At 35.9% G+C, this 26,942-nt stretch overlaps 1 protein-coding gene across 1 annotated transcript; it reads right to left on the bottom strand.

Annotated features, from left to right (window-relative positions):
• Positions 1 to 1,816: 1,816 nt before the first annotated feature.
• LOC133297677 (multiple RNA-binding domain-containing protein 1-like) lies at positions 1,817 to 26,318 on the bottom strand. The gene is made up of 16 exons (XM_061496879.1): positions 26,162 to 26,318; positions 23,953 to 24,004; positions 23,740 to 23,847; positions 23,522 to 23,636; positions 22,636 to 23,390; positions 22,267 to 22,398; positions 21,150 to 21,236; positions 20,937 to 21,060; positions 19,007 to 19,330; positions 18,025 to 18,089; positions 14,445 to 14,616; positions 4,033 to 4,137; positions 3,851 to 3,952; positions 3,580 to 3,753; positions 2,481 to 2,612; positions 1,817 to 2,346 (listed from the first exon to the last, which is right to left on the bottom strand). Coding segments are annotated over exons 2-16 (2,568 nt in total). The 5' UTR covers positions 23,955 to 24,004; positions 26,162 to 26,318; the 3' UTR covers positions 1,817 to 2,175.
• Between the last annotated feature and the right edge of the window lie 624 nt (positions 26,319 to 26,942).

Raw genomic sequence — 26,942 nt, 5'->3', positions numbered from 1 at the left:
GATATAAATTTAATCAATTGCAATTATTTATAAATTAATTATATTCGATTATATTTTAATAGAAATCTGACTTTATTTCTTATGAAGGAGGAACCGACATCTCAACATGTTAAATTGTATATATGAATATATTAAAAGGTTTTTGGAAGATGTTATACTTACTACAAGCATCATGATGTGTTTGTTGGATTCATGTAGTTATTTTAATTTACATAGTATGTATTTGTTTGTTGGATCTGATGAAATATATGTTATTTAATTTGAGCATTTTGTTTTTGAAAGTGACTTAAATGCAGGTTGTGATGAGTTTTATTGTAATTCATAATTGTGATTTTTGGTTTAGCAACATAATTTGAATATTTTGTGAAGTTGATTCATCATTCTGCTTGGAAGTTAAAAATTAACAAGATAACGGGCTAGGCCAGACCATTTGTTTTTTAATAAATGGAGTCAGGCTAACAATTAGACTCGTAGTGGCTTGGGCCAGGCCAAATTGAATTTTTTTAGCATAGGCTTGGGCTTTTCCGGGCAAAGCTTGGCCCAACCCAGCCCACTTTCACCCCTATTATTCATCAATTTTCCAGAAATTTGCGTAACCACTCAATTTTTCGTTCTGAATCCATTTCCAGTATTATTTTCATCACTTGAGGCCTAATTTTATCATTTTACAATTTAGGGTTACATATTTGTTGATTTATCGTTTTATCTTTCGTAGGTATTTTGACCAAGAACTTAGAATTTTCGCTAAACATCCTCTCTTATCCTCAATTTAATTATTAATATGCATTTCAAATATACGAGGTGTTATATTAACTTACACTGATGTAAAATGATCATGACCATATATATATATATATATATGTATATATATGAGCTTATCATTTCTCAGGTCACTTGAGATAATTTTATCTCCGGCAATCAAATCATAACCGTACAAAGATGGATCAATGGTGATAAAGGAAGAGAGAGAAAAAAGAAAATCATAACCATTCAAAGGTGAATCAATTAATATAAGGAAATAAATAAACAAAACAACATAGTTTTGAGGTGACCGAAGAAAAATATATATCAAGTGACTTGAGAAATATTTTTCTCTCTGTGTGTGTGTATATATATATATCTATATATATAGGTAAAATCATTTCTACAGCCGCTTTACGTACGAAACGATATGTGTATAGTTATGATTCCTCACATTTAATGTTTTCATCTTTTGTATGGTTATGATTCCTAGCATTTAATGCTTTCACGTATATATATGGCAAATATTTGATTGCTGCACGTACTGCAGCTATAGAAATATGTGTGTTTGTGTGTATATATATATATATATATGATAAAATCATTTCTACAGCCGTTTTATGTGCAACAATGATAGATATATAGTTATGATTCCTCACATTTAATGCTTTCATCTTTTGTATGATTATGATTCTTCATTTTTAATGATTTCACACACACACATATATATAGCAAGTATTTAACTGCTGCACGTATAGCAATTGCAAAAATATGAACCCTTATATATATGTGTGTGCAAGAATAAGAAATTTTACATCAAGTCTTAACTATTAATTTGTTTGCATATAAGCACTGTGTTTTGAACCCGTCAACAAAGACCTCCACACATGTTCCAGACCTATTACTATTTTATATGATCTCACTATCTTCAATTTAAATAATGAAAACTAAAATCAAATCCACACAATTTCTTGTTATATGCTTCAAATCCATACAAAGTAAATTAATTTTAATACTTTTAAAATATAATTTCCTTTATAAATCAAACAAATTCCTTAAGTTAGTGATTGTGAACATTCTCATGTTGATTAAAAACTAAACAGTAAATAAAAAGCCTGCGTAGAGAACCAATCAAACAACCTGCATTTGTCACTTAAAGATAAATCACTAAGAATCACCTATAGTTTTTTTTTTCCCCTTTTTTTTTTTGTAACAAGAATCACCTATAGTTACCTCCTGAAAAGAGTGCTAAACGATGTAAGTCTGTTCTATCCAAGTTTTCCCATCAGATAAGTTTCTTTATATCTCCACCCAGACTTTGTCAACAAAGAAACAGTAAGGTCAACTGAAACGACTTAAGACTTAGGACAACAAAATTCCCATCCCTGAATTTTAGGATATATACACCTACATATTTAAATCTTTAGTGGCGTACTAATCAGCAATCCTTTGAAACTTTCCCTTTTCTTCATCGAAAATGCCCATGTGCTTCCTTTTCTTGGATAACTCAGAAGAATTTTGAAATTCATTTTGTTCACTAAATTGAGCAGCTGTTCGAGCCCTTAGTTCTTCCAAACTCTCACCTTCTTTCGCTCTCTCTATCACCTGAAAATAATAAGGACCATTAATTTCAAATATTAACAGAACTTTCGACACCACATAAAGACAAGGGGGAGGAAGGGCGGTTAAGGGGATTCACTAAATAGAATTTCACAAATCCATAATTTAGTTTCACTTACCAGATGCCTACCATACAGATGGGTGCTTGAGAGTGCTTCAAGAGCATTTTGTGCCTCCTGCTGAGTAACATACTCTACAAAAGCAAAGCCTCTATGATTTCCAAACTTCATTGGCAACCTTAAGCTTTTAATCTGCACGGTTTGGAGCCATCAAACATGAGTCAAAAGCAAGGACAGCATATTTGCACCAGAGAACTAAACCTACATATTTTGGCTGAAATGGACCAATAGTTTTGCGACAGCTACAAAAAGATTAAAAATAATAAATAAAGTAGAATAAAAAAAAATAGGTATATCAATTATAAGGGGGCCAGAATTTAACATCTTAGAAAAATAGAAATCACTAGAAATTTAGCTAAAATAAGTTAATAAATTAAGAATGAAATAGCTCAAGGTCATACAACTCCTTTAAGATTATTTTAATTTTAGATATAATCCAAAGGGACAAAGAGGGCAAACCTAGAGCAGTGGTAAAGTTGCTCCATTATGATTTGGGTTCGAATATGGGAAATAGCCTCTTTACAAATATGAAAGATAAGACTTACTACAAGGACTCACCCCTACCCTCGTTAATCAGGGTTTAATGGAGTGGTTTAATTTATATAATCCATCGGGTTCATCATTTTAACTTTTGAGTAAGAAGTAACAAGTCTTAATTTTGAAATCTCATTTCGATAATGTAAGATGTAACCGAAATCATTTGGATTTCACATACGAGGTAAGTGTACAAATCATGTGGAACTCAAGGCCCATCATTCTGGAGCCATTATTAACATAATTGCACTTTGTCATCTAATCAGCAGTATGGAACTCAAATGTTCAACATAAAACAAGTTTAAGAATTTTATAGCAGGTTCCTGATTGCAAACACCTTAAAAGTGGTTCAACAACAACCATCTGGCATAATATGCACTTGATTCATTCAACTCAATACACAACTATAATTTCAAAACATTTAAGATAACTTCTGGAAGTTCGTATACTTCCCTTAGAATGTGTCATTACTTGTAATAGATGCATTCAGTTATAAACTTGGACAGGAGAAAGAAAGAATATTTATTAGCTATTGGCACAAACAATCAATTTTAATAATAATCACCTGGCCAAACGGGCTAAACAACTGTCTTAGGTCCTTCTTTGTTGCCTCAAAAGCAACATTTCTTACAAGCAATTTTGTAGAACTCTTATCCTTCTCAACTGTCTTTCGTACTTGCCCGTCATTCTTGACATGACAAAGTTGTAAAATAATAGCATGCCCCTCCAAAACAGTCCCCTAAACAGACAAATAAAAAAATTAAATAAAAACAGAACTAGAATTAAGATCTAAAAATGCATATAACATGCATAGTTTGATTCAAATGTGTATATACCTGTAAATCGCTACAAACATTTGTAGCTGTCTCCGTGGAGTCAAACTCAACGAATCCAAAACCCATAGAAACATTTTTCCCATTTTTCAAGTGCTTATTCACCTATTTGGGACAGCAAAACAAAACTATAAAAAACAGCAAATCATAAAGTGTAAGGTGTTAGCACTGAAGCCCATCATTACCTTGACACTCAAAATTCTTCCCTCTTTCATGTGCTCAGTAAAATGCTTCCTCAGACTCTTGTCTGTTGTCTTGAAATTGAGGTTCTTGACAAACAGGGACCGAGCCTGAAGCATGATAGGTTAATCAATAATAGAAGAACAAGCATTACGAATTAGTTAGCAGCCACTAATTTCAAAATTAATATTGGTTTGTAAACAAAATAATCTGATAGAAAACTACTCTTCTTATTTTATCTGATATATTTTTTTAAATATATATATATATATATAATTTATATTTTTGTTTATTCTATTTTATTTCTTTTTAACTTCAACTTGTTATAATTGATTGTTTGTTGTCCCCATTAGTAAAGAAAACAGACTATTTCTATATGAGTGGCATAGAGGATTGGGTTTATCTCCTACGCTGACCAATATAACTAATATGTGTGGAAGAAGATTTAGGGAGTCCGTTATATGGTTGCTTAATAGAATATATAGGGGTAGGGGTAGTAGGGGAAGAGGAGGGGTAACTACAACGACAGCCTTATACTTGAAAAAGGTAATGAAATATATTATTGAATTAATCTAAAATGTACAAAAGATTTCTCTATTTAAAAAGAATACATGACCTAATGGGCTAAGCCCAAGAGAGATTCTAAAATAAAACAAATAAATAATTATTATTATTTACAATACTCCCCCTCAAGCTAAAGAATAGATATTTATCATTCTCAGCTTGCTAGTAAGCTCTTGAAATCTATCTGAAGGAAGTCCCTTTGTCAATACATTAGCTAATTGACGCCCAGTGAGAATGTATGGAGTGGTAATCAACCCGCTATCAAGTTTCTCTTTGACGAAATGGCGGTCGACCTCAATATGTTTAGTCCGATCATGTTAAATTGGATTATGAGCTATACAAATAGTGGACTTATTATCACAAAACAGCTTCATAGGTCCCTCACATTTTATTTTGAGATCATCAAGTACAATTTTCAACCACAACAACTCACAAATGCCTTGAGCCATAGCTTGAAATTTAGCCTCTGCACTTGATCTGACAACTACATCTTGTTTCTTACTTCTCCACGTCACCAAATTACCACAAAGAAACATACAATAACCAATGGTAGAACGATCGTCAGTCACAGATCCAACATAATCAGCATCAGTGTAAACTTCTAAAGAGAGATTGCCATCACGCCGGAATAACAGTCCTTTACCAGGAGTGGCTTTAAGATACTGAAGAATTTTCTCCACTGCCTGCATGTGTTTCTCCTTGGGATCGTGCATAAACTGACTAACAATACTAACAGCATAAGCTAGGTCTGGTCTAGTATGAGCCAGATATATCTGTTTCCCAACTAGCCGTTGATATTGTCCTTTATCAACTGGAGGACTCTCCTCTTCATAACCTATCTTGTGATTCTGCTCAATAGGAGTATTAGAGTGTTTACACTCAAGCTTTCCTGCTTCTTTGAGAAGATCAAGAATATATTTCCTCTGGCTGATAAAAATTCCTTTCTTTGAATGAGCTACCTCTATCCCTAGGAAACATCGCGGTTTCCCAAGATCTTTAACTTCAAACTCAGAGGCTAGTAGTGTTTGCAGAATATGTCTCTCCACAAAATCATCACCTGTTATAATAATATCATCAACATATACAAGGAGCACAGTGAGCTTCCCATCTTGGGAGTGCTTGAAGAAAAGAGTGTGATCTCCTTGACTCTGTTTGTATCCTAAGGTCATCATAACCTTAGTAAACCTCCCAAACCAGGCACGAGGTGACTGCTTCAATCCATACAAGGCTTTTCTTAATCTACAAACTTTATTTTCTCCGTCCACAGAATCAAAACCAGACGGGATTTCCATGTAGACTTCTTCTAACTCACCATTAAGGAAAGCATTCTTCACATCAAATTGATTTATATCCCAATTGTAATAGGCAGCAAGGGATAACAAGACTCTCACGATATTCATCTTTGCAACTGGAGCAAAGGTTTCTTCATAATCAATGTCATAGGTCTGAGTGTAACCCTTGACGACTAACCGAGCCTTGTATCTCCCAAGAGTGCCATTAGAATTATACTTTAGGGCATAAACCCATCTGCACTCTACTGCTTTCTTTCCATTGGGTCTATCAATAACCTTCTGTGTTTTATTTTTCTCCAACGCATTCATCTCCTATTGCATGGCTTGAGCCCAATCCTCATTTTTCAATGCTTCATGTACTGATTTTGGGATTGAAATAGAATCTAGTGCTGAAACAAAGCTTTTGTGCTGCACAGAAAGATTAGTAGAAGAAACAAAATGGGAGATAGGGTATTGAGTACAAGAGGGACAAGAGGAACAAGATTTTTTTTAACAAGATCTTTTCCCTTTTCTTAGGGCAATAGGTAAGTCATCAGAAGCAGAAGCAATGGGCAAGTCATCAGAGGTATCAGAAGAAATAGGCAAATCATGAGAGGCAATAATATTAGAATCAGAAACAGGAGATTCAGGACTTACCAGTGGTTCAGACGATTGAGGTTGCTGGTGAGGCAGTATGGGTTGTTTCCTCCTCTGATATACCTATTCAGGTGTCAAAATCTTTCGTATCTCAGGTGTATTTGAAGGTTCTGACACACAAGAAGTAGACACTAGGAAGAGGTGTAGGAGTAGACAAGGACGATCCAGACTCAAAGAAGGAAGGGGATGAGTCTTCTGAAGAACTGTTCTCCCCCTGAAGATGAAGACCCAGGAAATAAGACTCGGATTCTTGAAAGGTGACATCCATAGAAACAAAAAAAAAAATCGACTTGGTGGATGATAACACTTGTACCCTTTTTTATCAGAGGCATAACCAAGGAAGACACACTTAAGAACCCTAGGATCCAACTTACTGCGATGTTGTTTATGAACATGGACGAAGGCAACACATCCAAACACTCTTGGTGGAAGGCTCTGCAAAATGGGAACAGAAGGAAAGAAGGAAGTCATGGAATGAATAGGACGGGCGTTGTTAAGGACCCGTGAAGGTAAGCGGTTGATCAAAAAGGCTGCAGCTAACACGGCTTCTCCCCAATAAGAACTAGGAACAGATGTCTGGAAAAGTAGTGCTCTAGCAACTTCAAGGAGGTGACGATTTTTTCTTTCAGCAACCCCGAGTTAAGGGGTATCAACACATGTGAGCTCATGAATCATACCTCTGTCTGAAATGAATTGCGACAGGCGTTGGTTGACGTACTCAGTACCATTATCAGATCTTAGTCTTTTAATACACTTACCAAACCGAGTCTCAACCATGTGATGAAATCGAATAAATATCTCTGGTACTTCAGACTTGTCTTTCATCAAGAATATCTATGTTACCCGAGTACAATCGTTAGTAAAAGAAACAAACCACCTTGCACCTGAAACACTATGCACTTTAGAAGAGCCCCAAACATCAGAATGGATAAGAGAAAAAGGTTCGCTTCTTTTGATAGTGCTAGAAGGAAATGACACTCGATGGTGTTTTGCAAATTCACAAACATCGCAATGAAAGGTCTCAACTGACTGATTTAGAAACAGAGGAGGAAACATTGACTTCAATAGACTAAATGGTGGATGCCCTAGACGCTTGTGATGGAGCCAAATCATAGACTCTGCACTAGAAGGATGACGTGTCATTAATAACTGATTTTTGCTATCATTTATAGCATGTTCTGGAAGGAGATAATACAACCCATCCTGCTCATTAGCAACTCCAATTGTCTCCTTCGTGGTAAGATCCTGAATAACACAATGAGAAGGGAAAAATGTGATAGAACAATTCAAATCAGTTGTAAGTTTTTGAGTGGAGATAAGATTAGTAGAAAGCTGAGGAACATAAAGAACATTTTTACGAAACAAGGAAGGTTGAATTTGAATGTTACCAGATGAACAATATGACTACCAACAATAGGATGATAAGAAAGAAAAAACTCAGTACGACAAGTCATATGATCAGTTGCACCAGAATCCAAAATCCATGAGGTTTTAAAATCAGTGCAAGAAGCAAGAAGAGATGTAGAACATGTGTTCTTACCAGACAAGATCAAAGAACGGTCAGATGGCTTACACATATTATCAATAGCGGGTTTAAGCTGATTCAACTCCATTTGCTGAATATTCACATATGGAGAGACATGTGGAGGCTGCGTAATAATCGAACCATCTTCTAAATCGGCCGTAGTGATAAGAAAGAGTGAAAAACAGCACCAAAAACACACAACTTACACCCAAACGACGTCAGATCAGAGAGAAAATCACAGATCCAGTTAGAGGAAGAAAACATAGATCTGGAAAGAGGAGACAAAACCAAGTAGGAAATTTTTTTATTTTTTTTGTGAACAGTACCCGATGAACAGTACCCAATGAGCAGTACCATGTGAATAGTGCGCGATGAACATTACCACATTTTTTTTTTGAGCTGTTCCGGTCGTCTGATGAAAAAGAAACCTCCGTAGAATGATAGATCTAAGAAAACAGAGTGAAACAGGGGTCCTCACGGTCCAAAAGGTCCTCGGAAATTTTTTTCCTGCGGCGGCTTTGTGGCGATGAGAGGAAAATAGGGTTTGGTTTTTTAAAGACGGTGATTTGCGGAAGCAGAGCCCTCAGAATCGAAAGCTTTGATACCAACTTGAAAAAGTAATGAAATATATTATTGAATTGTATCTAAAATGTACAAAGGTTTCTCTATTTAAAGAGAATACACGACCTAATGAGCTAAGCCCAAGAGAGATTCTAAAATACAACAAATAAATAATTATTATTATTTACAATACTTATTTTATTAAATATAAAATGCTCAATGACATTGTCCACACACCACTAAAGAATAATTTCAATCATATGATACATGCCCAGGGTAACCAGACAGTCAGCAACTGTGTATTCAAGTAGAACTGTAGAACATATACAAGGAAGGCACATGCCTCCCCTTCCAGGGCATACTCATCCTTCAAAGTTGATAATACTTGAGATTGGATATTGTGTGTCTAATACGCGCACACAGGGAGTATATTTATATTAACAAGTACTGAAACTAATCTATCATATATAAGATGTGGAATTATTCTATTATATACACAATACTACTTTAACATATTATTCCAAAGCTCCCCTTCAAACTAGAGCGTATATATTGTGAGCACCCGGTATTCAACTCGAGGACCTCTACGAGATTTAGTGAAGACATCCGCGAGTTAATCCTTGATGTCGTTTTGATTTCTCCTGACTGAATCTTTTCTTGAATGAAGTGACAATCAATCTCTATATGTTTGGTTCTCTCATGAAATACAAGATTAGATGATATATGTAGCGCAACTTAATTGTCACAAATAAGGGTCATGGGTTGTTTTTGTTCACAAAGATGGAGCTCCCAAATCAACTGCTTTAACCAGATTAGTTCGCAAGTGGTAGCTCCCATTGCACGATACTCGACATCTGCACTGGATCGGGCAACAACAGTTTGTTTCTTACTCCTCCACAAAATCAGTTTTCCTCCAAAAACGATACAATAACCTAAAGTAGAGCGCTTATCCGAGTGTGATCCTGCCTAATCGGCATCTAAATAACCACAAATTTTTGTATGTCCCTAATCTGAATATAATAAGCCTTTTCCCTGGTGCTCTTTTGATAAAGCAGAGGATCCTCACAATAGCATCCCAATGATAATCACAAGGAGAGTCAAGGAACCGACTAACCACACTAACAACAAAAGAGATGTTCAGCCTAGTCATAGTGAGATAATTGAGTTTCCCAATTAACCTCTAATAACATCCAGGATCAGATAATGGCTCCTCCCCCTGTTCGGGCAATAATTTGATATTAGGATCCATGGTTGTATCAATTGGTTTACCCCCTAACATACCAGTCTCCTCTAAGATATCTAAGGCATATTTCCTTTGACAGATGGAAATGCCCTGTCTAGACTGTGTCACCTCAATCCCTAAGAAGTAATGAAACTTACCAAGATCTTTTGTTTGAAACTGACTGAACAAATATTGTTTTAATTGGTCAATCCAAGCTTGTGTTGAGAATGGTAATGGGGGAGCCCAAAACTTTTTGTAAAGGATACCTCTATTAATGGGCCAAGTGACAAACCATAATAAGTGGATCGACACATCTTAACACAAAACCTTAAGGTTGTAGGTTTATGGGTCATTTACGCTTATATGGTCCTCAATTGGTATAAGTTCAGCCTATGTGGGACTTACTTCACCACTACTCACTCACACTGATTATTTCCAACAACTTGATCATTTCAAGTGAGAATGATATCATCAACATAGACTAATAGATAGATGCACTTATCAGGAGATGTGCACATGTAAAACACACAATGATCAACCTCACTACAGATTAAGCCAAAAGCCTGAACAACAAAACTAAAACGGCTGAACCACGCCCGAGGAGACTGCTTGAGGCCATATAAAGACTTACAAAGTCTACACACCATCCCATATTCCCTATGAGCAACAAAACCAGACGTTTGCTCCATGTAAACCTCTTTCTGTAAATCACCATAAAGAAAAGCATTTTAATGTCTAGTTGAAGGAGTGGCCAGTGACGAACAACAGTGAGGGCAAGAAACATACGGACAGACACCATCTTAATGACAGGAGAGAATGTGTCACTATAGTAAGGTAAAAATTATAAGTAAAGCCCTTGGCGACTAAGCGCACCTTGAGACAGTCAATATGGCCATCAGGTCTAATCTTGACAATATAGATCCATTGACAACCAACAATAAAAATCCTCGAAGGAGCAGGAACAAGATCCCAAGTGCCATTGGAATGAAGAGCGGTCATCTCATCAAGCATCGCTTGGTGCCACCCTAGATGGAAAAGTGCTTCACCTGTGGTCTTAGGAAAAGAAATAGAAGAAATACTAGAAACAAAGGTGAAATGAGAAATAGAAAGACGATCATAGCTCAAAAAGATATAAAGAGGATAAGGATTACAAGTAGTACGTATACCTTTTCTTTGGACAATGGGAAGAGCCTCTGATGAAGGTGCCAGAGGGGAAGAGTCGACAGGAGAAGATGTTGAATCATCTAGGGTCAAGTCCGCAGGAGGCACGATCTGATGACGCTGATAAATGAGAAAAAGGCGGTCCTCAGGGATGGAGGCAAGAGGTTGCTCCTCTGGGATAGAGTCACTTGCAACTGGTAAAGACAAGTCAAGAAAAAGAACAGGAAGAACCTGATCAACTTGTGACAACTGAGATGTGATAGAATGAAAGAGTTGTTGATCAAGAAAAGTGACATCAGCAGAAACAATATAACGCTTAAGATCAGGAGAATAACAACGATTACCCTTTGGAAGACGAGAATAACAAAAAAATACACTTAAAAGCTTTGGATGTTAACTTGTCGTTACCAAGGGTGAAATCATGAACAAAACAGGTACAACCAAAGACATATGGGGATAAAGAATAGAGAAGAGCATCTGGAAAAAACAAAATATGGGGAATGTCATTGTCAAGCACAGAGGAAGGCATGCAGTTGACGAGAAAACAAGAGGCAAGCACTGGATCTGCCCAAAAGTGAAGAGGAACATGCATGTTTATAAGAAAAGTCCAGGCAGTTTTAATGAGATGTCTGTTTCTACGTTCAGCCACCCCATTTTGTTATGGAGTGTGAGGACAAATAGTCTAGTGTAAAGTACCTTGTGTGGCCAAGGAATTAGAAGAGTCAAAAGAAACTTATTCCTTAGCATTATCATTATGCAAAATACGAATAGAGACACCAAATTGAGTATGAACCGCGCAGAAAACTTTTAATAAAGAAAAACTCATAACGATTTTTCATTAAATAAATCTAAGTACAACGAGAATAATCATCAATAAAAGCAACAAAATACCTAAAACGGACAAAGTACGACTTGGATCCCAAATATCTGAATGAATAAGAGAAAAAGATACATCAACTTGTTTATTGAATCGATTGGCAAAGGAGGAGCTTGTGTACTTCCCTTGCTGACACGATAGAAAATCTAAAGACCAAAGACCGGCTAAAAGAGGAACCATCTTCTGTAATTTTGAAAAAACTTAAGGGGACTGTGGATAAGTTGTGGAGATTCTGTAAGAGAGCATGCCACTGAAGGACGAGGAACAACCAAATAGTAAAGACCCCATAACTCATGACCATTCCAATCGTCTTCCCCGTACCCGGATCCTACACAGAAACAGAATGGTTAGAGAAGGTAATAATGCAAGTAAGGGAGTGGACCAATTTACTAATAGAAATTAAGTTATAAGGAATGTCAGGAATGTAATAGACAGATGTCAAGATCAAAGAAGAGGTCCGACGAGCTTGTCTAATCCCACGAACAGGGGCTTTAATGCCGTCAGCAAAGGTAAAGGAAGGTAAATGATCAACGTAAGTAAGAGATGTAAAGAGTTCCTTATTACCATAGAGGTGATTGGTAGCACCTGAATCAAATATCCAAGGACCAAGTGATATAATATAGAATGAGAAACACAAGTAACAGGATTACCAGTATCTGGAGCAGAAGGCTGAGACTGAGGAGAAGCCTTTCTGAGAAGAGTCTGGAGTGCTGACAATAACTGAAATGAGGTCTCTGACCACGTCCGCCCTGGCCCCAACCACAATCGCGACCATTGTTCCCACGAGAGTCAGTACGGGAAACAAGCAATGGAAAACAACAGAAGATGAATCAGGAGCACGCACTGGTTTCTTGTTGAGATTCAAAAGGCGCTAGTAAGTAAGTGATAAATCAGGATCCCCACTAGTCAAGAGAGTGTCGCAGACACTATCATACTCCTCGGGAAGACCAAAAAGAGTGGCAACCATAAAGAGGCACTCCACCAATTTCCTATATGGTGAAGCATCAGTAGGGTAAGGCAACATGTCCAAGTACGCCTACATCAAAGATAGACTTTTGCCAACATATGTCTCTATCTGAATGTCAGATGATTTGCACAAATCCATGAATTGAGAAATGATAGAATAGAGCTGCTAAATATCATTAGTGTAGAGCTGTTTAGCTTCCTCCCACACTTCATAGCATGTCTGAAAAGAATAGAAAATGTCTAGAACGATTAGATCAATAGACTGCCAAAGAATACTCAGAAATTGGTTGTCAATCCTTTTCCCAATCAGATTTTTCTTCCTTAGGAATAGTAGTAGATTGAACTGTGAGATGTCGCCCATGCCCTTGTCCAAAGAAGCAGACACGAACAAAGGTGGCCAATTCTTGTAGTTAACAGAACCCTTCAGTTTGGAGGACGTAATGGGCCCAACATTAGTGGAGATGATACCCGAGAAACTTTTGGCAGGAGGAGGAGAATTGACCTCCGAGTGAACAAGAGATGATGCTGCCATTATTAATGCAATAAAAACTTGCAGAATAAAGCAAATAAAATCAAATTGATAGCCAAACAAGAAGAAAACACGTGCCAAATAAGAGACCAACGAAGAACCAAGAGCAAATATGGAAGGAGACAAAACCGAGCAGTTCTGTCCTAGAATGACCCAAAAAAGATGTCAAAACAGTGTTTCCGGCGATGAACAGTGTTTCCGGCTGCAACAGTAACTTTGACGGTGATGCCAATGGTGAATAGTGATTCCGATAGCAGACAGAGGTTCTGACAGTTGTAAGCCGAAGGGACACACGGTAGATGAAGGTTTTCCGAAAGGATGTACGGCAAGGAAAGAAAGAACACCTAAGCAGTGGGCTTAGGATTTTAGCGAAAGCAAAAGTTCCCTGAACAAAAAGCCCTGGTACCAACTTGAGATTGGATAATTGTGTCTAATACGAGCACACAGGGAATATATTTATATTACCAAGTAATAAAACTAATCTATCATATACAAGAAGTGGGACTATTCTATTATATACACAGTACTACTTTAACATATTATTCTAACAATAATCAATAATTTAATATAGAAAATGATATTACATTTTGGGGTACTGTACTTATTACATAGAGAAAAAGAAAGCATTGAAGGAGCCAAAACAGAAATTAGTAGGAGCCTTCAATAAAAGAGTAAAAATTTTAGGGGGCTAAAGACTCACGCTACAGCAATAAATATAAAAAAGAAAGAAAATTTCAACTTTTAAAATTAATAAGGGGTTAAATACTCATACCTCCAATGTCTGTCCATTGTTTTAATATTTTGAGTCTTGATCCTATGAGTATTAGATAATTTGCCAACGTAAAAGACTTCCAAGGTAGTAAAATGTAAAATTAATATCTCATTTCTCTCCTTGTTTTATTGTCACTTGCATCTAAAACTTCCGCTGATACATTTCTATGCTTATATTTATCCTTTGACCTTATTCTTCTTTCTCTTTTGCAATCTTGTATCAATTCTCTCAAAATAATTTTTACGGAAGATCCAAGTCTGTACAAAGCTACAGTAAATGAATGATGAAAGAAAATAATTTGATAGGTCATACCTCTACCCTGTTCGGATCAATGTCCACATCTGATATTCTTTCCACGTGTTGCTCCAATATCAGCCGCTTGGCATCATTTTCACCAATTGCACTATTCATTTCATTATTTTTAGATGTTGCGCTTTGGCTAAGAACATTGGAAGGAGCCCACTCCAAGTATAATGGAGCATCCCTACGTTGAATAAAATATGAAACAAATAAATAACCTTCATTAAATCAAGGAAGAAAAGGCTTTGCAGCACCTATTGTTAGTATGGGCAGCAGATTTATTTATATATAGAATGGGGAGGGGAAGGGGGATAACAGCTTAAACCAAGATTATTCATCCCTCTGTGGGGGTTAAAAATCTAAACCATGGTAGTAGGTGCAAGTAGCATCCCAAAAGAGTTACTTTCCCCTCCCTCCTAACCGAAAAATTCCAAGCTTCAGTGCAATTACTACAGTAATACAAGTAAAAGCCACAAAGTTATACGCTTCATTCTGGGTTAATGTTCCATCTCTTTTTGTCTATACTCTATCCGGCACTCCCCTCTTGGTGTGTGTCAGAGAATGTTAGTTTTGACAAAACTATTCTTGTCATTTTATCCTTTCCCCTTTTACAAATAACACAAAGAAGGGGAAGTTGCAGCATTGCAGCTAGTACTCTTCATACCTGCTGATAGATACCAACCAGAAAATAAATCTAACACACAATGGATTATGGAAAAGGAACACAGATCTGTATATAGATATATCTATATCTGTATTACAATATGAAAATGGTAACAACTCAAAGACAATTTAACAAGAAAAGGGAAATACAATGAACTGGAAATGCTATAAGAAAAAGGGAAATAGTGTAAGATAATTCTAGAGCAATTATAGAGGCTCTAGACTCTCCCAATCACCCAAGAAGTGCCCAAAGTTCCAAGTCCCAAAGATACTTCCATCCTTCTACTATTCCCTATTTATATTAATTCTTTCCCTTCATTCCAGTAGTGCTTCTCACGTGTGACACTAACAGAATTTCCTTCCACTAATATTTGCTTCTAACTGCCTTGCTAACTCAGCTTCTTCTAGAATACACCTTTAGAGGTGGTTTAAGGGTGGTATCCTATCAATACTCCCCCCCCCCAAAAAAAAAAAAAAAATCACCTTGTCCTGAAGGTGATGATCATTTTCCGAGATCCCATTGCTTGAAATGTAATGGCCAACTAATGCATGAGGCAATATATCCTCCACCGGGATCCCATTGCCCCTCTTCCATTCCTTCTTTGGTTTTGTGAATAAGCTTTCAAGAGTCTCTATAGTAGTAATATTCTCGGCTTTCCTTGCCATACCAGCCATAATACTGCCAATATCCAGAAATTTTGTTGCAACCACTATTGCTGCCACATCCATGAAATTGGAATATATATGACCATCGGCACCCCTTGGTCCAACCAAAGCCTCTATAAAGGATGAACTTGCTATAAATTCAACCATTTGATGAAAAGCATGTTGACAGGTTTGGGCATGAAGCATAGGTGGTTCTGCCATTCTAGTAATTAGGCAAAAATCAACTTTGCTAAAGTAAACAGCCAATAAGGTAATATGAGAGAAGGAGAATAATAATTTTAAGAGCTCTTCGTTGCCTACCAACAGAGTTGCGACTAATGGCTTATCCTTAGCATAAGCATCACATATTGATGTGGCTGATGCAGTCCAGTACCTTCCAGCATATGTGCTCACCATATTTATGCCACAGATTGCATATGATTGTTGGCTTCTAAGATCAAGATATGGCGAGACCCGATAAAATAATGCACCATCATCTGTAAGAGCTATGTCATGGACCCTCCCTGTAGCTATAGAAACTAGATGAAATTGATCCATGCAATGTTCCCCACGGCTGTCCCCATTGCAAATTAAGAAAAATAGGGATTGCATTTGGGTAAAAAAGTGGATCAATGGATCCATGGCCCACTCCCTACATAAAATAGGCATAAAGTAGTCATTCTTTTTGAATTGGGCTAAGTCTTTAATTCCTGAATTAAAAATTTGGGCTGAGAATGGAACATGGCCCAACTCCTTGTTTGCAAAATCATTCTCTTTGAATTGGGCCGAGAATAGAATATGTCCTAACTCCTTATTTTCCCTAATCAGATCTTCTTTCAACCTCTTACACATTCCCAGCCACTTCTCTCTTCCATGGCTATGCAGCGCTGCACCCTCCAAACTCACAGCCATGTTCGGAAGCTTAGGTAATGGTGGTGGGAGTTCCACCTCCTCAATTGTTTGTGGCTTTAATGGATCTTGCGCCTTCTTCATGGAAACATTCCCCTCATCTCTCTCATCCATGGCGTCATGAATTTCCTCAATCTCTTATACTTCCATGGTCTGTTTCTGCAAAAAAAAATTTGCCTGTGCATCGTTGAAGTTCTCCGGTCTCCTTCAATGCCCCATAGTTATCTGTCGAACCACCATAGGTTTCCACCTTCTCCGATAAAAGACTTTTCCTGCATCTTCGTCTCTGATTTCAAGGATTCTTTTCCTGCATATCTAAGGGATTCTTGAATGTCCTCATTGTCCTTCCAATCACCTTCAGCCTTCTCCTTCTTAGACGTGTCTGTTTCTGCTGCAGGTGATTCGGCTTCATCATCTACCAAACAGATTTCTGGTTGGAATTCGTTGAAGAATGCTTTTAAAAATATCCACCAGCTAACTTTTGGATTATACCAGTATCGGTACCAGATTCGAGCTTGACCGATGAACGCCTTCCTAGCTTCCCATGACTTTTCAGTATCTGGAATTCCCTTTGCCTCGAAGTACCTCTCAACTTGAAGCAACCATCCCAAGCTTCTTCTTGTCCAGAAAATATAGGAATCTTCATTTTATAAAATTGATTTCTCATTTTTTTTTCTGAATGGTGTGTAGTTCAAAGCCCCCTGGATTAGAGAGCTCTGATACCAATTGATAGAGACCAACCAGAAAATAAATCTAACACACAATGGATTATGGAAAAGGAACACAGATCTGTATATAGATGTATCTATATCTGTATTACAATATGAAAATGGTAACAACTCAAAGACAATTTAACAAGAAAAGGGAAATACTGGAAATGCTATAAGAAAAAGGGAAATAGTGTAAGATAATTCTAGAGCAATTATAGAGGCTATGGACTCTCCTAATAACCCAAGAGGTGCCCAAAGTTCCAAGTCCCAAAGATACTTCCATCCTTCTACTATTCCCTATTTATATTAATTCTTTCCCTTCATTCTAGTGTTGCTTCTCACGTGTGACACTAATAGAATTGCCTTCCACTCATATTTACTTCTAACTGCCTTGCTGACTCAGCTTCTTCTAGAATATACCTTTAGAGGTGGTTTAAGGGTGGTATCCTATCACCTGCCTAATACATATTGCAAGCACAATAAACTTTCTTTCTTTCTTCTTTTTTTCTACGAAGATCAAGATGCATACTAAAGAGAGAAGGAAACAACAAATTCATTCATGGAGGGTAGCCTAAAGGGTTGATTGTCAAAAGATAGAAGCAAAATAAAATATTATCTAACACTGCTGAAGGGGACTCAAGACCTGAAAAAAAATATAATCTTACTTGAATTTCTTGTAAGCTAAACCTCTAAAAGCTGCTCGAGCTTCTGCTGGTTCAAGGAAAACAACCTGAAATATCATCTCCAAATAATTCAAAGCTTTGCATATATATCATTACACAATGAACAAGTAATAAAAAACCACTCCCCGTTAAACCCGACTAGCGAGTGTGGGGTGGAGGAAATCCTTGTACGCAGCCTTACCATTGCATAATTGCAAAGAGACTGTTTCCTGGATTCGAACTCATAACCTTTTAACACAATGAACAAGTAATGCTAAGAACAATAACTTTTCAAATACCTCACCGCTGAAAGCAAAGTTCACCATTCAACTTAACAAGAAAAGTAAGCAAAAAAATGCCATTAAGTATATTCAAGTTCCCATTATACAAATATCGTCATCTACAGCACATGCTGCAAAGCAGAACATGTAGGACCAAAGGTTCATAAAACGAAAAATAAAAGGGCAAACCCCGGTGCAAAAGGAGCACCGAATTTGCCAGGGTAGTGGTGAGGGTAGATTGTATGCAGTCTTATCCTTGTATTTTTGCAAAGAGACTATTTCCTAGATTTGAAACCGTGACCTTTCAATTACAAAGTAGCAATCTTACCACTACTCCAAGACTCGCACTCCATAAAACTTAGAATAAAAAACCTTTTTTTCTATAAATAAAACAATATAACAGTAAAAGTAATAATGATGTATTTAAAAAGTAAAAAGGTGTGTAAACTTTATGCACAAGATTGTTTATGTTTTATCTTTAGGATATTTTAGAACACAAGGCTGTTTTATAACCACATACCCTGAAGAAAGAAACATTATTAAAAATTGAATGCAGACAAAAATAAATGAAAACTGCATTAGAAATAAGGAAAAAAGGTATACATAGGATAATAAGCTATCAAATATCCAAAGAAAAAGAAAAAAAGAAAAAGCAAAGGCGTGTCATAACCTTCATAAAATATGAGGAGAGATGAAAAACATACCAGGGCCAATGTCTTTGTTGGAGGGAGAATTATTTTATCCAAATTACCAAATTTACCAAACTTCTTTGCAAGTTCATTTTCTGTAGAACCGTAGGGCAAGTTCTTCACTAAAAGCACATGGTTACTTCTTTTTAAGCCATCAACTTTTCCATTGGCAAGTTCCTCCAAAGACTCCACATTCACTCCGGCATTTGTAAATGCCTTTTTTGTCTCTAAAATCACTTGAGTTTCTCCCAAAGCAATACGTACAGCAAGATCATCAGCTTCTCGGTCAAGTAAATCACTTTTACTGACACCATATTTGCGGGCAATGTTTTCCACAACCTATTAACATCAAGACATGATTAAAAATATGTATAAGGAAACAAGCAACCTAAGACCAAAAGCGAGCATCACCCAAAAACATTTTTAGGAAGTAAAATCAGCAACACAGTGACGTTAATTTCATCACAGGAAAACAAGATGTTGTAAATATGGAAGAAATCAGTAAATATTTGTTTCCTTTAATAGTCAGATTATGTAATTATTTGTTTCCTTTATTAGTCAGATTATGTTTCCTTTATTTGGAGGCAATCATAAAAATAAGAGCAGTCCTCTCCAACCAGTGAATTGGGAAAACTGCACAAACAAGAAAACCCAAAGCTCGCCAAATAACTTGTCCCATGAGGAACAAGTGAAAATTGTTTATGAACTAAAGCAGCAAAACACATAAAGGACAGCATAAGAAATTAAGAATGGTGAAAAGCATAGATGAAAATAGCGCCGCAATATCGCTATTGTAGCGGCCATATGCCTCAACAGAACGCACGCAACGCTACTGTTTAATGTAGCGGCAATAGCAGTCAACAATTTGCAGTAGCGGATAGCGTGGTTAGCGGGGCAATTGCACGCTACAGTGAGAAAGCAATGGAAAAGGAGGAATGGAGGGTATTATGGTCTACAACTTTAATTATAAGGGTAAAATCGATTTTTAAATCTGAACCTACTTGGGCTTTATCCATTCGGCCGCTAGGTTAATTATTTAACCTGCCTTTCTTCTCTATTTCATTCATATTTTACCTTTGTTCTCTCTCTTCTACATTTTCTGCCTTCAATCTCTTTTCTACGGACAAGCCTTTCTATTTTCTTCCTTCAAGCTCTCTTCGGATTGATATTTAGCAACACTGATTTCCTCACCAACGATACTTAACGGGTACTGCTATCTTTTTAATGTTTTTAATATTTTTATTATTTTATTTATAATGGGTACTGCTATGTTTTAATGTTTTTAATATTTTATTAATATATTAAAATTTTATTTTACATGAACAATCTGAATATGATATAATCAGTATATTACAGAATATATTATTCATTATATATAATTTTATGTTTTCTGATTTCCTTATGTTTTTAATATTTTTATTATTTTATTTATAATGGGCACTGCTATGTTTTAATGTTTTTAATATTTTGTGTATATATTATAATTTTATTTTACATGAACACTCTGAATATGATATAATTAGTATATTACATAATATATTATTCATTATATATAATTTTAAAAGGACATGGCCAGAGTATTAAGAATTGGGGTATAATATAATATATGAAAACTCCATATAACATTACACGTATTTGACTTATTCAGCCCATGGCCTCCACGTTTAGCCTTTGAGTATAATATAAATTTTTTAATTTTAATTAATTTTTTTATGGACTTCCCTGTAGCGGTTATACCGCTACCCGCTATACCGCTATAGCATTTTTGAGCTTGGCCGCTAGCTATTAATAACTATGGTGAGAAGCTAAAAACTAACCAGAACAAGTTGTGATTTTTGTTAAAAAAATAAAGATAATTCAGAATTTTAATGTACTGTTTTTTACTCCATAAATGCTGAAATCATAGAACCATCGATTGCAATTTGTTAAGTTTCAACAAACATACAGTATCAGGGCGCATGAACAAACTATTCCATGCTCTGGTATCTCCACTAGCTTCAGCCAATTTCCTCTCTTCCTCTCTCCGTTGTTTGAGAGTTTTAGAGCTTTGGTCCTTTGAAACATTATTCCTACAGCAGGCAAACCATAAACTGTCATGATAACGTAAAATGAATGATATCACAATTTCAAAACTGTTCATAATGCAATATTTACATACTCGTCATAGTTTGAAGGTCTTTGAATGGCTGGCATAACATGCAACAATCTTCCTTGAAAGATTGAATTGTCTAACTCTTTTAGCGCCCTGATAAGCAATGATCATACTGTCATGTAAATTATCAGCAAAACAATTTTACTAACACTTTGTCAGCTGGTGACAAGTACCAGCAAAACTGAAACAGTATTAGTGTTAGAAGTGGCATGATTGCATAACCATGAAGCAAACAACACTAAAATGTAGCAGCTTTCTGAAGTCTATTGATGCTGTAGATACAATTCAGTTGGTAGTATTTCTGTAAAGAATATTTTCTAACAATTTCCAGCCAAATTTTTATTCATTGCAAAAAACCTCTCAATCAAAATTCCAAGAGGTTCTTAGAATCTTTTAGAACTTCTCAACAACTCGCACTAACCCAGTATTACCTATTATTTTCATGTCAAAACCTAATTGCAAAATCCAGATTTCGGGATTTCGAGCACTAAAATACAAAATTTGGTATATTTTAGTTAAAATAAGTATTATGTAAAGGAAACAATAACACAAACAACATACTTGGATTAGATGTCCTCTTAGCAGAAACACAAAGAAACATAGAAAAGACAATAGTTGAAGCCCAATCAGTTGCATAAATGCTAAGACACTTAAATAGACAATGAAGTGAACACTAAAAGGCAGTCGTAAAAATAAACCTGTCCAAGCTCCTACACTAAGGACTAAGGGCTGTGAAGAATCCTTGAAGACATAATATTTCACTCAGGTCAAATACAATAAAAAGAAGCATAGATGACGCATCACCATAAAGTCTTTCCTTCCTCAACTCTACCAAAGCTTCAAAATCTAATCAGAAGAATTGAGACGACAGACCCAAAACCAAAACCACCAAAGAACCAACCCCAGATGGAAGTGACTGTGGGGAAGTCCAGAAAGTAAAATGGTCCAAAGATTATGCCTACATCTGCAACTCGGAGATTCTTTATAGAATGAAATGACATGATGCTGTAAAATCATACCCTAAAACTTCAACAGCTCAACCATGAAGTAAAAGAACAAGACTTGAAACACAACAAAAGTTGACATAAATAAAGTTAACAAATTTTAGCCACCAAATTGTTACCTAGCTGCACATTCTGGAAGTGAAAAAAGAACATATGCTATTCCTTTGGATCGTTTAGTATCTTTATCAACAACTAGATGAACCTGTGACACACTACCAAACTGACTGAAATGCTCTTCCAGCTCCTCCTCACTGTAAAAAATAACAATATAATAATTAAAACCAACTAGGAAAATAAACAATATTAAGGTCAAATGAAACCATTAAAGCACTGATAGATAATTCAACTCGTTAAAGACATTCTTTCATTGAAAAACAATTTAATTGGAAAAGTTGGCATAATAATATCACACAAAAGAGAAAATATATATATATATATATATATATATATATATACATACACACACACACACAGAGACAGACACATACGTGGTCGTATATGGAAGATTTCGGACAAACAGTCGCCAGGACTCAAAAGCTACTTTCTCATATTCTGAATTTGAAACTTGGCCCCCTTGCTCAGTTGCATTCACTTGAGCCTTTTCATGGTCAACATCCTCTCCAGAAGTATCTTCTTGGCCCTCTAGGTCTAATTCTTGAGCATCATTTCTTTGGGTTCTTTCAGAAGATTTATTATCACAATTTTCTTCATCTTCATTAACATGACTATGATTGTCTTTTCCATGATCATCAATGCATACTGAATCATTGTTGTCATTATCATCTTCATCATCACTACTTCCAGAATCAGACCACTTCTCTGTCACTCTACTCTTGAAATAATCCATATCAGAAATGACTTCATCTTGTTCAAGCTCCCGTGACTTGTTGGGTTCAGAAGTATTTGGAAAGCCATCTTCTAATGAGTCACTTTGAAGTAAGATGGGATGGATCACAGCCGATGTACCCTTGCTATCCTTATTTGATATTGCTTGGTGATTGCCAACATTGGATACAACTGATGTATCATTTGCCCACAGTTTAGACTTAGTCCGAGGCTCCATGACCTGAAGAAAATCTTGAAGCTGTGGGTCACAAATATCAACGATGTCCTTAGAATTGTCTCCTTGTCCTTTAGCTTCAACATGTTTGTTCACATCTGAGGTGGTCACTTTATTGTCTTTGTGAGTTGAATATCGACTCCATGGCTGAGGAAGATTTGCATCACCAAGTTTTCGAGCCACCTGCTTGGTCGATGAGAATTTAGTAAAGCAAGTTGTGTGGCTTTCAGTTTCAGTAATAGAAATTTTGAATATGATAGAAAATAGAGTAATAGAACAGAAGAAAAGAAAAAGAGTGGTATAAGTTAACAGACCTCACAAGTTATTCTAGATGTGTCAAGGTAAGACCTATTGAAATATTCAATAGCTTCCTGAGCTTCATGCTTTGTACGAAATCCAATAAAAGCAAATTGGCGACTCTTACCGTCTCTGAAGTAACAAGCAAATCAACACAAAACAGTCATAATTTATTTATATGAATGTCGAGGAAGAGTGATATAAGGATATTGTGATTTGAGGAAAGAAAGAGTACTTCGTACGCATAAGCTTGACGTCAGTGATTTCTCCCTTCTGAGAAAAGAATTCTCGTAGTCGATCCTCCGCCACATATTTTGGGAGATTCTTCACACATATCCTCGACCTGCACACACACACACACACATTACCAAATCATTTATTATATATTGGTTATGATTCATTGTATGTTTAAGATAGAGAGATGAACAAATGACAAGTCTGTACTTACATGCCTACTCCTGCTATGTTTGGGCAATTGCACTTGAATACAGTATGTGTGACTGTGATAGAAGAATCAATCATTATTATAGAATACAAAAATTGATTATACAGAAATTCCATTGATATAAAGCCATAAGTGCTCCATCAATAAATCAGGAGTTGTTTCGTATACACAACACATTCCTAATCAAGGTAGTAATTCTTTAGTCATGCAAGCCAGGATTTTTGTAAATATAAGGTTTTAACTTGACATGAACTTATGCATAAACCTCGCATTAATTCCAGCATTCAATTTATCATGGACCATACAAGCTCTTCTATGTCAAACAGCAGAATCAACGCAGGAAAAGATGGAGTTTTTCCTAAGGTTTACTCTGAAAGGGATATGCAACTAGGTAGCCCAATTAAAGAGAAAATGAAGGACCAAATGTCAGGTTGAAAAGAGGGAAAGCTAACATGTATATCTAGTGTTCTTCACTTTACCACCTTATCAGAACATGAAACAAGAGACAATCAAGTTCCATTAGGACATTGGCTGAACTCATGTCACGAAATGAACAAAAGATGGAAATTACACTTCTTACATGTTGGACAGCCTTGACTCAACATATTTAAGCAAGGGACATAATTCATATAGTTCCATTTATTCATGTGACTTGTCAACCATTGTAACCAGCCAAGCTTTAGTTTTTCTTCTCTCCCTCAATGCCTGCAAAATGCACCCCACTTAGGGTGAAATTACTCTCAATAAGCATTGGAATCTTAAGACTTCTCTTTCCCACTAAGGGTTCAATGATCTGCATTATAATCAGCCATGGTAAATACATAATTTGGAACAATCTCATATGTTACCATAGTAATACCCCTAACCTGGAGGTAACGCTCAACCCCTGGTTGCTGGTCATTTGCCTCCCTTAAGGGTATCCCAAATTATACTCATCTTGCATAAGATATCCTTTTTCAGCAGACATTCTTTTGGTCCCTATCTACCTAATTGACTTATTGTGTCTATAGTATGTGTGGGAATTGTAGCAGCCCAACTTCATCTAAATAGAAAAAAAAAAATACATTTTTTTCCCAACCATAAATTATTTTAAATTTATATTTATATAATAATATATATAATAATAATCTGGATACCCCCAAAAAAAATCAATGTGAAAGTGTAGTGATTTTAACTAAAAAATCAAAAAATGAACTCTCAGAGGATTCGACCCCAGCTGATGTTCTGACCATCTGTCAGAGAAAAAAGAACGGTGTCATGCTATTATTACTTAATTTTCTTATGGAGAAGGCATAGTCTTCTTTTTTTCTTCAAATAAAGAACTCATCGGCCGGATTATCGCCGATGTAATCATAAAAAGCTAATTTTTCAGAACCTGGGTGATCTATCCATGACCAGGATGAAGCTTGGGTGAAACTAAGTGGATTATATGCACAATTTGAATTCTTAGGTAAAACAAATTTCAGCCACTCAATGACAGATTCAATTATAATGTACAAGGAAATGGACCCGGCCACATATAATAATAGTCCCCAAAAAACGAAGAAATGCATAATAACCAATGACAGTTTGTCTAATTCAGTCTAGCTTCCAACAATGTAAATACTGGTACTGCCAATGATTGTCAAAAATAAGCTAAGACAAAACAATACTAAATATACTCGGCTAAGGAAGTTTAATTATCAATTACTTGGGCATGACAAAGTAGATTACAAGTTCTTTATACAAAATTTATTCCGGGTCACACTGATAGTTTTTTTTATCACAGAATCTCAAGCAACACCTTGAAAACTGTAAAATTCACTAAGCGACTTATGTAAAGTAGTTTCAAAACAATATGAAAATCAAGTGATGTTCACTTTACCATTCAATACATGAAGGTGATATGTCTACAATAGGTGAATTTGCGTGGACGGTAAAGGTGCATAGGTGCATGACAATCATGAAACCCATCTTAGTCAATTACACGATTATCAATAGTGCTAGAGGTTTGGGGACTTAATCTTCACTTTTTTTAAAAATAAAAAATGGAGTTAAGTTCACATGGTATTATTACACAACTTATAGCAATCAGTTTATGTTAGGTAAGTGCAAAGAAACATTTTTTAAAAGGCAGAGATAGCAAAGTGAGAGAGAGAGAGAGAGGCAGAGAGTCTAACACAATGAAACATTAAAAAAAAAAAAAAAAAAAAAAAAAGGCCAAAGAGGCTACCTGCGAACGAGAGAGAGAGAGAGAGAGAGGTGAGAGGCGTGAGAGAGAGAGAGAAAAGGTGTCAGACCGTTGGCTTCGTGCGACTGTAAAAGGAAGCGAGAGAGTGGGTTTGAGCGGAGCGGTGCGGTGAAGCTAAGTTTAAAAGGATCGGTGATATCATATAAAGCTTTCCTTCCGATTCCTATTCTTAGGGTTACCATTTACCCATCGACTATGTTAGGGGCCCATTAACTCTCCAGTCTCCACTATCATTTTCCCTAAACCCATTTTGCATTATGCCCATTGCACTATATTATAATTATGCAACTCAATACTCTTACTACTTTTTTTATGCTCACTGACCATAACAAACAAATTATGTCTAGTGATACTAATGCTATAGTACCCTTTCTTTTCTACCAAAATAAATTAATTATACTTCTGTCGCTTTCATATTTCTTCAGTTTAAACTGGTCTTATTCTTGGTCATTCGTAAACAATACCATTTTAGTGTACTTTTTTTTTTTTTTTGATAAACTTTTCGTGTACTTTTTATATGAGTTTTAAAAAACATCCATGTTTATAACTAATACATATACTATTTCTTAAAAATAAATAGCTAGATTTAGGATGAATTTTATTTTTTTTAAGAAGTTGTTTTTTTTTTTTTTTTAAAAAGTCATTTTATGCATTTGGAAACGAACTTTTAAAAAGAGCATAATTTAAAAAAAGAAGTTAAAATAGTGCTTTTTTTAGCAATCATGATTCTCGAAAAGTCAAATAATTTTTTGAAATTTCAATT

Source organism: Gastrolobium bilobum, unplaced genomic scaffold (genome assembly GCF_033153095.1).
Source record: "Gastrolobium bilobum isolate Gb01-03AN ecotype WA unplaced genomic scaffold, APGP_CSIRO_Gbil_v1 utg73160, whole genome shotgun sequence".
NCBI lineage: Eukaryota > Viridiplantae > Streptophyta > Magnoliopsida > Fabales > Fabaceae > Gastrolobium > Gastrolobium bilobum.
The sequence above is the reverse complement of the archived record's forward strand: the minus strand, read 5'-3'. Positions and strand labels throughout refer to the sequence as shown.

Coding starts and splice junctions, on each gene's coding strand:
- LOC133297677 (XM_061496879.1), bottom strand. Junction 23,391..23,521: donor CATCTAGAATAACTTGTGAG/GTCTGTTAACTT, acceptor TCGACCAAGCAG/GTGGCTCGAAAACTTGGTGA. Junction 3,754..3,850: donor ATGTTTGTAGCGATTTACAG/GTATATACACAT, acceptor TTGTCTGTTTAG/GGGACTGTTTTGGAGGGGCA.